This window comes from Sciurus vulgaris (genome assembly GCF_902686455.1).
Source record: "Sciurus vulgaris genome assembly, chromosome: 4".
Taxonomy (NCBI): Eukaryota; Metazoa; Chordata; class Mammalia; order Rodentia; family Sciuridae; genus Sciurus; species Sciurus vulgaris.
In genome coordinates this window covers 37,697,584-37,711,054 of record NC_136464.1, presented here as the reverse complement: position 1 = coordinate 37,711,054, position 13,471 = coordinate 37,697,584, and the positions used below count along the sequence as shown (strand labels likewise).

Here is a 13,471-nt window from a genome sequence, read left to right as displayed (position 1 = left end):
TTATTATGCCTTTTTGATTTTTTTGGTAGGAGATGAAGCTAAGGCCCAGAAAGGTTTAACAACCTACCTAAGGCCATACAACTAGTAAGTGGGGCAGCCCAGCAACTCTGGCTCCAGAATCCATGTTCTTTACCATTACTTAATGTTTTACATTTGTAATTTTAAGTCTTCTCTGGAAAACTGTAGCCTTTTCAAATCAAGAATGGTGTCTTAGCTGGGTATAGGGGCACACACCTATAATCCCAGCAACTCAAGAGGCTGAGGCAGGTGGGTCACAAGTTGAAAATCAGCCTCAGCAATTTAGAGAAGCCCTAAGCAACTTAGCAAGATCTTGTCTCAAAAGTAAAAAATAAAAAGGGCTTGGGGTATAGCTCAGTGGTAAAGTACCCCTGAGTTCAAGCCCCAGTTAACCCCAAGTCCCCCCAAAAAAGAATGTCTTTTCACTAGGTTTGTGGTACATGCCTGTAATCCTAGTAACTGTGGAAGCTGAGCCAAGAGAATTGCAAATTCAAGGCTCAGCTCAGCAATTTAGTGAGGCCCTAAGTAACTTAGCAAGATCCTGCCTCAAAAATAAAAAATAAGAGCCAGACTCTGAAGCGCACACCTATAATTCCAACAGCTCAGGAGGCTAAGACAGAAGGATCATGAGTTCAAAGTCAGTCTCAGCAACTTAGTGAGGCCCTAAGCAAATCAAGGAGACCCTGTCTCTAAATAAAATATAAAAAGAGCTGGGGATGTGGCTCAGTTGTTAAGTGCCCCGGGTTCAATCCCTGGTATGTATGTATGTATGAATGAATGAATGAATGAATAAATAAATAAATAAAAAATAAAAAGAACTGGGAAAAATAAAAATTAAAAAGGACTGGGGATATAGCTCAGTGGTAGAATGCCCTGGGTTCAATTCCCAGTACCACAAAAAAAAAAAAAAAAAAAAAAGGTAGTGTTGCCAGGCACAGTGGTGCATGCCTGTAATTCCAGCAGCTTGGGAGGCTGAGGCAGGAGGATCAAGAGTTCAAAGTCAGCCTTAGCAACCACAAGGCACTAAGCAACTCAGTGAGACCCTGTCCCTAAATAAAATACAAAATAGGGCTGTGGATGTGGCTCTGTGGTTGAGTATCCCTGAGTTCAACCCCCAGTACCCCTGCCCCCCATAAAACAGTAGGGTCTTTTCTAGATTCCCCACAAAGCAAACCAAACATAGACTCTTCCATAGACTGATGCACAACAAATATTTGACTGATATTCCCAATGTTGCATGATCATTTTTACCAGGAGCCTAGCCCTCTGTTTACATTCATTTTGTTCTCCCACCAGCCCTTGTCAATAACTAACTTCAAACTACTCATACCCAAGCTATTATAAAAGAACAACATCAATGATTATGCTATAAGAATCACAGTACAGTGTGGGATCTGATTCATGCCTAATCTTTGGGAGAACCACTCTTTCCAGGACTCATAATTTCAACTCTCCTATTCTATAACTACAATTTATATGAATGTCATCTCAGAAAACTTTTCCTTACTGTTTTGACTACAGTGGATTTCTTCTCATCATGAGGAACTAAATACAGAAAACTCAAAAGCAAGATGTTGTTTCAATTTTACAAATAGTTCTTTGAAAGTATTTTAAACAGATATTTCTATTTGACCTGACTCTATTCTCTTTACCCACAAAATATTTGCTCTGTCTGGCAGACTAGATCAATTTAGGGGAAAAACAAACCAAAAATCCTACTTCTTCAAGGCCTTCCTTTTGTGTCACATTCTCCTACCTCACAACATTACACTCATACTTCCCTCATCTCTTCAAGGGCACAAAGGCCTTTTTCAGACTCAGTCTTTCCCATATGATAGTTTCCACTGGGAATGTGCTTCACTGTACTTTATAACTAACCCCTCAATTTTCGGGTCTGCTTAAATAAGACCTGAGAAGTTATCTCCATATTCCCAAACTATAGGTGTCCCCTCTTTTGACTCTCTACTGTGCTCTTTATTTTCCCTTAAAGGAACTTACAGCCTGCAATCATGTTTATTTTTGTATCTGTTTGATTAATGGCTTTTCTCCCCCAGGAATGTAAGTTTGTGAGGTCTGGGACCACATTATAAAGACAAACATGCTGACTTCTATGCCTTCCATCTTCTCAGTAGTGCTCTGGAGGGTACCAAACATTTACCTGCTTGTTAATCACAGGCAAACTGAATTCAGAGGGCTCTGTGTATCCTCAAACGTCTCTGCCCACTGGGCTGCATGGAGCCTCAGTCTGTTCTATGTCCCACTCTGTTAGCTCAACAACATTTAAGGGAAGAATTGATGTAACTATTCCACTGTTTCCCTACATGGATTTTAACACTTCATAATCCACTGAAAATGGTCATGGTTTTGTAAACCCTACTTCAAACTGATACAGGTAAACCTGCTGGATGAGTGGATGATCCTATCTTTCTGAAAAAAAGGCCAAAGGGCTCAACAGTAGATGGTTCATGTTTACTTTCCTACTATACATAATCCTAAAACACACAACCAAACAATATCTTATGGTCAACCTAGGTGACCTAAAGAAAAGTACAATCAGCAAGAGGAGGCACTAGTAGGAAGGCATTGAACAGTTTAAGGTGAATAACTTAAGACATTCACAACATTATAAACAATGGGTAAGAACTGTCAGAGTTACCACAATCTTGGAATAACACCAAATATCTTTAGGTTCTCACCAAATAGGTCAACCTTCAGACATTAGCTGAGAGCAAAACACAATGGGAGCCAATAGTCTAATAATTATTTCTCCTCCTTAACCTCAATCACCAGAAAGGCAATCTGCTCTCAGAAGATCAGGAAAGTATATTCTCTTCTTGGTCTGGCTTTCACCTGTCCATCTCAATACAACCTTAGCCATAAAACAAGGGCACCAGCACTAAAGTACTACAGTTCTATAGAACTGTGCCATGATACAGTAGTGGTATCAAAAACTATGGAGGTTGTAGAGCTGCTCTCTTCAATGCTCAATAACAAATTTAAGCAGGATGTTGTAAACATGACATATAAACAGAGAAGGTAGTTAAGAATGGTAATCCAGAAACCATTAGATATAAGATATGAATGAGAGAGGCAAACATATTTAGTATGGAAAAGAAAAACTGATAGTCTTTTTAAATACCAAGATATCAATGTCACAATGATGACTTAGTCTGTTTCTCTTCATAAAACTGCACTAACCTATGGGTAAAGATTGCAGGCATGGGCTGGGGAAAGCACAAGGTGCACAAAGCGCACAAGGCCCTGGGTTCATTCCCCAGCACCGCAAAAAAAAAAAAAAAAAAGATTGCAGGCAAGGGTGTGTGACATGATAGAAGAAAAACATTTAATTAGGTCCACAGATATATCAACTTCCTCTGAAATCAACTGCCTCCCTTGTCACTGAATGTCTCAAAAACTGAGCAATTCCATGAGCCATTTTAGAGAAGGAATCAACAAATTTTTTCTGTAAGGAGATCTGTGGGCCATGTGTAATCCTCTAAAGAATGTAAAAATCAAGCAGGGTGCAGTGGCACAGGCTTATAATCCTAGTAACTTGGGAGGTGAAGACAGGAGGATCACAAGTTTGAGGCTAGTTCAGGAAATTTAGTGAGACCCTGTCTCAAATTAAAATAAAAAGGTCCAGGAATGTGGCTTAGTCTACAATGCCATAGGTTCAATCCCTAGTACCACCAAATAAATAAATTAATAAATTAATCCTTAGCTCACAGGCCATACAAAAGCAGGTAGTTTGCTTACCCTTCTTCTAGAGGAAGGCTGTCTAATAGAAATATGAATCACATTTGTAATTTAAAATTTTCCAGAATCTATACTTACAGACATAAAAAGAAATATGCAAAGCTAATTTTAATGTTTTGATCCAGTATATCAAAAATTATGTTAACATGTAAACAAAATTACTAATGAAATCTTCTAAATTTTAAAAAACAAAGTCTTTGAAATTCATTGTATATTTTATACTTATATCTCAATTCAAACATTTCAAGTGCTCATTAGCTATGTGTGGCTAGTAGCCATTATACTATACCAAATTTCCAAAGAAACTTTTTTTAATTTTTAAAAATTTTTTAGGTGGTTTTGAGGATCTAACCCAGGCAAGCATTCTACTACTGAGCATTCTATATCCCCAGTCCTTTTATTTTTCACTTTATTTTGAAATAGGGTATCACTAAGTTATCCAGGCTCAAAAGCATGCTTTCTTCCTTCAAACTCTAATTTGATTTCCTGTACAAGGTATAGGAAGGATAAGTATTTTGACACCACTTTCTTGTGGTTGAGTAATGTTATATGATAATACATATCAAAAAGCCACTTTTTAGAAATGAAAGGTGTTACTCAAACAGAACTATAGAATACAAAGAAAACTTTCTCTTTAACTCCAAGTACTCTTCTATATAAATCTAAGAGAACATTCAGAGTGACTATTGCCAGAAAAGTTCTGTAATCTCTATAGAAATGATATACCATGAACAGACAAAGCGATGTATTTTCATTCCTCACAGATTATCAAAAAAGCTCCCCAAAACAAGGGAAGAAAGTTCATGTGAAGAATCTTTTGCTAGTTCATCTTGCACCCGCAGAACAGGCTAAGTCACTTAAGACATACACATGAATAAAGATAATTTCATTCAATACCATTCTTCAGTCTCTATATTTTCCAAGTCTGGAGTTTATAAGATTTATAAAACCACAGGGCTGTGGGACACAAATAAAATTTGAACTTAAATCATCTTTTCCTTTACCATTGCCGATATTACTCAAAATCCTAGATCTTTACTATCGAAATAATGAAAAGCTAGCAGAAGGTTCATTCACAACAGATTCACAGAATCTCACTTTCAATAAAAGAAGGCCATGAAACAATCAGTGTGCTTGGGGGAAGAGTTTCCAAGTGGGAGACACAAAAGGATGATCAATGTTAAAATGTTTTCCAAGAGATATTTCAAGAGTTAAAAGGTTGCCTTCTCCTAAACCGTCAGATTCCCTCTGCAACAGACTGACAGTGGGGATATTTAAGAGCATTACCTTTAGGAGGAAAATATGACTTGCTTTCTGCTTTGTGAGGCCAGTCTACCACAAGAGGTCCAAACCTGCGAAAGCTGGCAGTGATCTCATCTACAAAATAAAGAAGGAATGTTAGCAAAAGACAGAAAAAAAAATTACAATCAGAGTAGCCCAAAACATGTCCTTTTATTTAAAAAAATTTTTGAGAGCCACTTTCTAAAGCATTTTTACAGAAGTGAAACCTACTAAGTGAAATACCACTGCTTGGGTATGTTTGGTTATTCACATTTGTAAATGTGTTTTTAACCATAATTCACTTCTTTTTACTGCCAATATATTTGATATAAAGAACCTAAAAGGAAAAAATTCAGTATTGACTAAAGTAACCCCTCTGTCAAGTAAAAAGAATCTAAAAATAGGAATGTTCTTTGTTTTTAGAAAAAAGGCAAGGGTACAGAAAATATTTAAAATATGGTTTCACTTGTACAGATTCTCTAGTGTTATATTAAAAATAAATATGATTCTTTTGATGAAGAGTGGGACAATAAGTAGGTAACTCTATTCAGTGATAAGGAAACGTTAAAAGCCAATGGTCTCTTTCTCTAATACCTGCATACTATATACTTTATTTTCTTAATTTGTAAAAAGTTATAGCTCAAATTTATCTTCTTCTGACTTCTGACTCAAAGCAGAAGAAGGTTATAACCTGGTTCTTACTGAAGTTTAGGTTACCACTCTCTTAGTCTTGATAAAAATTTGTCTTGAAGAAAATATATTTGACAGATGCTATTAACATAGATATGAAAAGAGTTTGAAGGAAAATGAGTCTCTAGCTATATACAACTTTAACGCAGTAAGTCTAAAATAAAACTATTTTTAGAGATTTTTCTTCTTAATTATGAAAAAAAGGAAATCAGATAAATTAGAGAAGTATCATAGCTAGAATAACGTTGGCAAAATGTCTGTTTTAATAATACCTTTATAGCAGAGCAGAAGCCAACTGGAACTAGAGTTATTTTTTCCTTTAAGTTAGTATGTCATAATTTCACTGAATTTGCACATTTAACAATTTACAACCTACTATGTGCTAAAATAAATACTTTCACTGGCTTTAGGCATAAATGAAAAGTCACTTTTCTTTTGGGCTGGTAGTATCTCAAAATTATTATTAAGAAAAGTGCTAATCTGGGGCTGAGGTTGTGGCTCAGTGGTAGAGTGCTTGCCTAGCATGTGTGAGGCCCTGGGTCCAATCCTCAGTACCACATACAAATAAATAAAGGTATTGTGTTCATCTTCAACTAAAAAAGAAGAAAAATTCTAATCTGTCTTCACTCTTATAAAAGGTAAGGGGGAATATGCTTTTCATTAATATACATTTATATTAAAATATGATGGTATGATGGACATGAACAAATGTTCCTTACTCAGACTTACTTTGAGTTTTAATGACACCATTAACTACATTATCCTGGACAAATTATTTCTCTCAGATCCTCAGTTTTTTCATCTATAAAATGGCGATAGTAAGAGATACTTAGTTTGGGGCTGGGGTTGTGCCTCAGTGGTGGAGCTTTGCCTGGCACGCATGAGGCACTGTGTTCGAGCCTCAGCACATATCAGCATAGAGATACTGTGTTCCATCTACAACTAAAAACAATATTATAAAAAAGATAAACTTAGTTATGAAGTACTCAGCGCAATAATGGACTTAACGTAGGAATGTTATAAGTATTAATTATCATAATTATTTTAAAATATACCCCAAATAAATAATGAAAGTGAAAGTGAAAGCTGTTGGAGGATGGCTGCATTGCCACATATGAACAACAGACCTGAATTGTGTAATCTATTGCTCCCTTATTTATCAAATATTCTCACATCCAACACATTTAAGATATAAATGACCAAAAGCTGACCTGAAGAGAAGAGTCAGGGTCAGATGACATAAAGCACAGACCCAACCTTTGTAAAGGCACTAATGAACACATCGTACCTTCATCGATGTCAGGGGGAAGGCCTCCAACAAACACCTTTCTGGAGTAGCGTTCTACTCGTTCCCCGTTTTGACAGCGAGTGGGAGAACTTAAGCCAGATGACAAGGCCTGATCTCCATGGCTGTCATCCAAGAAGGCGTCTTCAAAGGGAAAGAGAGAAGATCGACCTGAAACCAATACAGGAGTTTCTATAATTAGAATGATTTTCTATACCACAGTGCTGTATTATATTGCTTTATTAGAAGCCCAAAGTGCAGAGTAAATCTGTGTCCTGAGCTGTGGTTTTTCCAATAGAATATACAATTGAAGGATCCCGTGTAGAAAAGTTTATACCATTATTTTTGTGTAGGGATATATAAGCACTGCGAATACTAGATTGATATCTAAGGAAGAAGCATCAAAATCACAGCTGTTTTCCTTGCTAAAAACTCATTACATTTTACTCATATGGTCCCCAACGCAGCTGCTAATAGCATATTTGGCAGTTATTTTTTCTTTATGAAGTTACTTGTTAAAATAAAAAGAAATATAATATTTGTTCATAGATTTTTATCTGTTTTTGATAGTGACCTCAGAGGTTCAGTTATGAAAATTGGCCCTGATGGCTAAGGGAATATTAAACTGACGACAGAGGCTAATAACTTCTCATCTAATAGGAGAACTAAAGATCAAGGTTTCCCTATAATCCCAAGCTATTCCAATTTGAAAATAAACATGTGCAATAATCTAGGGCAAAGTAAGTAAATGAAAACATGTAAATTAAGATGTGGGAGTAAATATATAGATGTGATTAGGATATCTTAACCCTATTAATCTAGGATGTATTTTATATCACTCAAAATATACAAGACTACAGATTATTTTCATTATTAACTACATAGTCAAGTAAAGTTTGTAGAGCAAAGGTTATCTACCCACTCCATGTGACTGTAAGAAAGATACCAGCAGTTAGGTTCTGTTAATAAACATAATAATCTACTTGGCATTACAAAATAAAATCTAAGTTTAAAAACAAATATAGTTCCTGTTTGAGTCTGTCAGTTCCTGGTAAAACTTTCCATTAGGTTCAATGCTAAAAATGAACTATCTTGAGAATTCTAACCGTTGAAAAAAAGAAAAATTCCCTTCTAAAATAAATTCATATATTTATCAGAAAACAAGACAAAAAAGAAAAAAGAAGTCTCTTGCATTTAGTCTATCCTGTCTATATTTCCCTGAAAACTTCTCTATAACCTAGGTTTTGCACAACAGACAACTCTCTATAAAACAGAATATAAGTAACCTGAGAAAAATACCAAATATTTCTTTTACCAAAAAAAGTTGCTAATATAACAGTGTTTATTTTATGAACAACACAAGTGGTGCGAGAAAGGCACTGTTTTCATGTTAGGAGCTAATAAATAAAAGGGCCAAAGGGGTGGGGCACCTAAATAATTTTTTGTTTAGCTCTTCCCAGTTTAGCTACAAAGAAACAGATTTAGTGTCAAACTCATGTCCAGGTCAGCATTTCCTACAGAATGTTTGTATTCCCACCTTTTACTTTCCACATTAGTGACATGGGATGATCAGAAGACAAAAGTGGGTCAGGAGGCGGTACTAAATAATTTGGGAAAATACTGCATACTTTATGCCCTTCCCACAGTTTCCAACTCACATTAGAAAATAAAAGGCTTTGAACAGTTCTGCAGTAAAGAAGCATTAAGTTTCTCCAGCATTACCCAGATTTAAGATAAAGGAAGTCAGTAACAAACAAAATTCAATGGAAAACACCTGAGGAAATATTGATCCCTATTCCAAGAGCCCCAAACAAGATACTTCCCTGCCAAAGGAGTAACAGTTTGGTGAGGGAAATAGTCAAGTACAGAATAATTATAAAACATAAGTACTAAGAGAGGTCACATCATACAAGAGCACAATTTACCACTGTCCTGAAGATGAGGGGAAAAGACTAGCAGAGTGATTTCACAGGAAGGCAATTTTGAGCAGAATCTTATGGGGGGTAGGAAATCCTGAGGTAAAAAACAATAATCCACAGAGAAAGTACCTTCAGAATAGCTCTTGCTGGGCATGGTGGCACGCACCTGGAATCCCAGAGGCTTGGGAAGCTGAGGTAGGAGGATTGTGAGTTCAAAACCAGCCTCAGCAAAAGCGAGGCCCTAAGCAACTCAGTGAGATCCTGTCTCTAAATAAAATATGAAATAGGGCTGGGGATGTGGCCAGTACAAAAAAAAAGAAAAAGAAGCTTTTGATCTTTCCCTCCAAACTTGCTCCTCTTGAGCATTCCCTAAAACCTCAATAAAACTATTACCCAACTATTACTGACTCAATCGAGAAGTCTAGGAATCATCCTTGACACACCTCTTCCTTCTGATCTCTCTCCTCGCCCCTCCCAGTCCCTCTCATACTCAAAATGTTAAAAATGTCAAATCCATTTTTCAATAGATCCTGCCAGTTCAAGCTCCAAAATAAATATTCCTTTAAGTCCTGTCCATCTCCAGTACTTAAAGTATACCAACATCATCTCTGCCCTGGATTCCCAGTCTAGGGGTACACACCTATAGCCTTTTTGTTCCAGTAATTTCTCCCTTCCACCCCACAATGTTTTCTCCACAAAACAGCCAAAGTCACCATTTTCACACATTAATCTGAACGTGTAATCACACTCCACACTCACATCTTCAAAAGCCATCAAAGGACTCCCTACTACTTTTTGGATAAAGTACCTAAAAATATTACTGTGAACTGCAAGGTCTCTGCTTACCTCTTCTGCATCACGTTTGCTACCTCTCCCTCTTGCTCACTAACCTTCAATCGCACAGACCTCCTTTGTATTTTCTGACTGTTCTTCCTTTCCACAGGTGCTAAGGACAAGGTGTTCCCTCCAGCCTCTAAACAAATACACCTTTCTCAAATATCCAGTTTCCTAGTTAATTCCCACTAATTCTTCAGGTCTCAGCTGAAAAGTCAGTTCCTCAGGTGGACATTTTCAGAGCCTTTAGGTTAGATTAGGTACTACCTTCTATTCATGCATAGCACCCTATATATTACTCCTTCCTAATACTTCCCCAACTTCCATTATACCATTTGAGTGATGTTTATTGGGTATCTCTTTTCCCAACCCCATTGATTTGTAAGCTCCATTAAGATGGGCACCAGATGGCACTCAAGGAAGGACAACACTATGTATAAAAACAAACATACGCTCAAAATAATAGTGGAGTTGGAGAATGCAAGAGATGTGACCACATCCTAGAAAACTGAGACCTTTTCTATCACTTTTGTTTGCTCAAGCATTATATTCTGTACTCTACTACAAAAGCAACAGGAAAATTTCCCACTTTCCAAATTCAATATTTCTTGCTGAAATATTGGACTTTTTTGAATTGCACTCACTCCCTGGAGATTGTAATATCCCACTGAATCCATCTTCTGTCCTGCCAAAATGACTTCTCTAAGATACCTCTGACACATTAAATCCCAAATCCTACAAAGCTTCTATTGCCTCCATTGATAATTTGGAATACCTCCCAACATGGCAGAGGTACATTCTGCAGAAATCTACAACTGATTATCCATGAGAGATGAGTAGGTCTTGAAGCAGAGAAGTGAAAGAGCAGCAGCAGATGTTCAAGACATTCTTGAACAAAGAAAACCTTTCTCATGGCCAACATAACCACAGCTTCCCTAGAGTATTTTGGCAAAAAAAAATAAAAGCAAGAGTTGTGAAACTGTAGACAGTTTTTAAATTGGTTATGGGTAGTTAAGACACTTCCCACGATTTTAAAAAACTTCTCTTATTGTTAGTATTTAGAGTACTACAAGCCTTAGCAATAAAGTTGCCTTTGCAAGTGAAACTGATAATAATCAACATAAATGATGCTTCTCTGTGAGTAGGCACAAAGAATATAGGTCTCAGAGCCCAACCCCCATCTACTATCTCAATCTGTAGATGTAAGACTTGAAAATCTGCATTTTCACAAATTTCCCTAAAGATTCTTAATGCTCAAGTTTAAGAACCACTTAAATGGATATTTATCTGCAACAGGGCAGTCACTCGATGAGAGATTATATGAAGTATATGGGGTCTTGGGAAACATCCAAGTTCATTCAAGTTAAGGAAAGCATATTCTCGGGATTAGAATGTAAAGTGTATAATATAATCAACCTCACTGTAATATGATTGCCTGAAGTGCTGGTAGAATAAAAAGTTAAAGCCTGCAGGAAGCATTTAAAATACAGAAGTGAGAGCTAGGGGATATTTTAGCTCAGTGGTAGAGTACTTGCCTAGCATGTAAGAGTCCTGGAACCATAAAAAAATATTTTAAAAATACAACAACACAGAACTGTAGATCAAGAATCTATAGTGCAGACCAATAGGAGATAGCAGAACTTTATCATGGTGGGTAGGGATGATTCCTCTGTAGGACAGAACAGTTCATCTGATATTTCCAAAGCCTGAAATCCATCTATCTCCCTGTGCTCTAATTATAAGCTTCTGAAGGACTAGTCTGTGAATAAATTTGGCACTTTGCTAGTGTAAAAGGGTGACTCTTGAACTAGTAGACAAATTGTTTCTATATAAATCCATCTCACAATAAATTAACACACTGGTATTCTGAATTGTCCAGTGAACCCTTGTGAGGACACATTCAGCATAAAAGCCATCCTCAAGACAAGTCATCCCTTAAAAGACTGCTAAAATTTTCATATCCAGATGTGTTACTACTAAGTGAAACTTTAAGAGGCTGCACCTAAATTATGCCCCCAAAGAAGACTGCTTCACTCACTAACTATGCTTTTCTGGCATATTTCTTGTCTTTAAAGGAAACATTCCCCAAGGCCAAAAATTTTTTAAAAATTGTGTGTCTTGTTTTGTTTTTTCCTTAGTTGTAGATGGACACAATACCTTTATTTATTTTTATGTGCTGCTGTGGATTGAACCCAGTGCCTCACACGTTAGGTAAGTGTTCTACCACTTGAGCCACATCCCCAGCCCCCAAAATGTTTTAAACAAGCCACATTATTTGCCCCCAAAATTAAATTCTTATGTGTAGAGTATATAAATTTGCTTTACCTCAAGATACTGCCAAAGAAAATATTTATATTCAACAGGAGCAGGAGAAAGACTTCCCAATTGCTGTGACTTGGTCATTGGACTTGGTTCTCTATTCTATTTTCACTTGCCCAGAATGTAGTCTTTTATCCAGCAGTGAGACTAATAATCAAAAATAATGATTTTTTTTTTCTTTTTTTCTCCATTACTGGGCATCAAACCCAGGTACTCAGCTCATGCCAGAGGCAAGAGCTCTACCACTGATCCATAACCTCAGCCTCTGGACAAATGTGGTGGTGAATTAAAACTAACAGAGCTTTGGGGAAAAAAATGTTGAACAGAAGACCTACAAAGCTAAGGGAAGGCTTGTCCAGAACAATTCTTCCCCAGGAGTCTCCCTTGCCTGTAGCAAATCATGGGAAAACAAAAGCCTACTGCCCATGTTGTGCTGCCAAATATGCTCACACTGCACCTCTGAGCTCCTGCTATGACTCCAGCAGCTCCAAGGCACTTCTGGCCCAACCCTTCCATTCTGAATATTTTCATCTTAGCCAAGCAAGTAGTTCAGAAATCAGTTACTTTGTGGTTTAAGAAAAATGGATTATGAGACATTACTCCCTCAAAACAAAACACACAAAGAGAAATCAAAACAGAATCTTCCTGAAAGTGAAAACAGGTTCCAATCTAGCACCAGTTTGTGACTCTGAACAAGACAGTTCACTTATCTGTGTTTCATTTGCATATTGACACAGTTGAACTAGATGAAAGGCTTTCAAATCTCTGAAGATAGCAGAACACCCTTTATCACACAGAAATCGAACATAATAAAAATAGATCTTAGCCAGGCATGGTGGCAAATGCCTGTAATCCCAGCAACATGGGAGGCTGAAGTAGGAAGATCAGAAGTTGGAGGTCAGCCTCGGAACTGTAGCAAGACCACCTCAAAAAGGGGGGGTGGCTGTGGGTGTAGCTGAGTGGTAGAGCACCCCTGGGTTAAATATCCAGTACTACACAAAAGAATAAAAGTCAGATCTTACCTTGTGTTAAAATGTTGTATACTTATGCACCACATACTTAATATATTTACATGTGAACTCTTGACACTGCCCTCAACCTATTTTCTCCCAGTCCCATTTCAATATGTGGTATCATATTTATCCAACTGCTCAAGCCAGAACTTGAACATAATGTTTTAGTTTTCTTCTTGTCACATTCAATTCACCAATATGATGTCATCTGGTAGTTCCACTGTTGATTCTATTCTTCAGAATATCTCTTTATTTCGTGTACTTCTTTCCAATCCCACTGCCATCCCTCTTCTGCCTAGACTACTGACATCATCTCCTAACTGGGTAACCCACTTTTCTTCTCACCCCACTCCAAA

At 37.1% G+C, this 13,471-nt stretch overlaps 1 protein-coding gene across 9 annotated transcripts in view; it reads right to left on the bottom strand.

The window, feature by feature from the left end:
• CPEB3 (cytoplasmic polyadenylation element binding protein 3) overlaps positions 1-13,471 on the bottom strand; it is a 172,564-nt gene that overhangs the window by 60,740 nt on the left and 98,353 nt on the right. For all 9 annotated transcript variants that reach the window (XM_079137567.1, XM_079137568.1, XM_079137566.1 and 6 more), the window contains 2 exons: positions 7,034-7,201; positions 5,062-5,151 (listed from right to left, as the gene is read on the bottom strand). In XM_079137567.1, the coding sequence (XP_078993693.1) occupies positions 5,062-5,151; positions 7,034-7,201 (258 nt within the window). The remainder of the gene's footprint in view (positions 1-5,061; positions 5,152-7,033; positions 7,202-13,471) is intronic.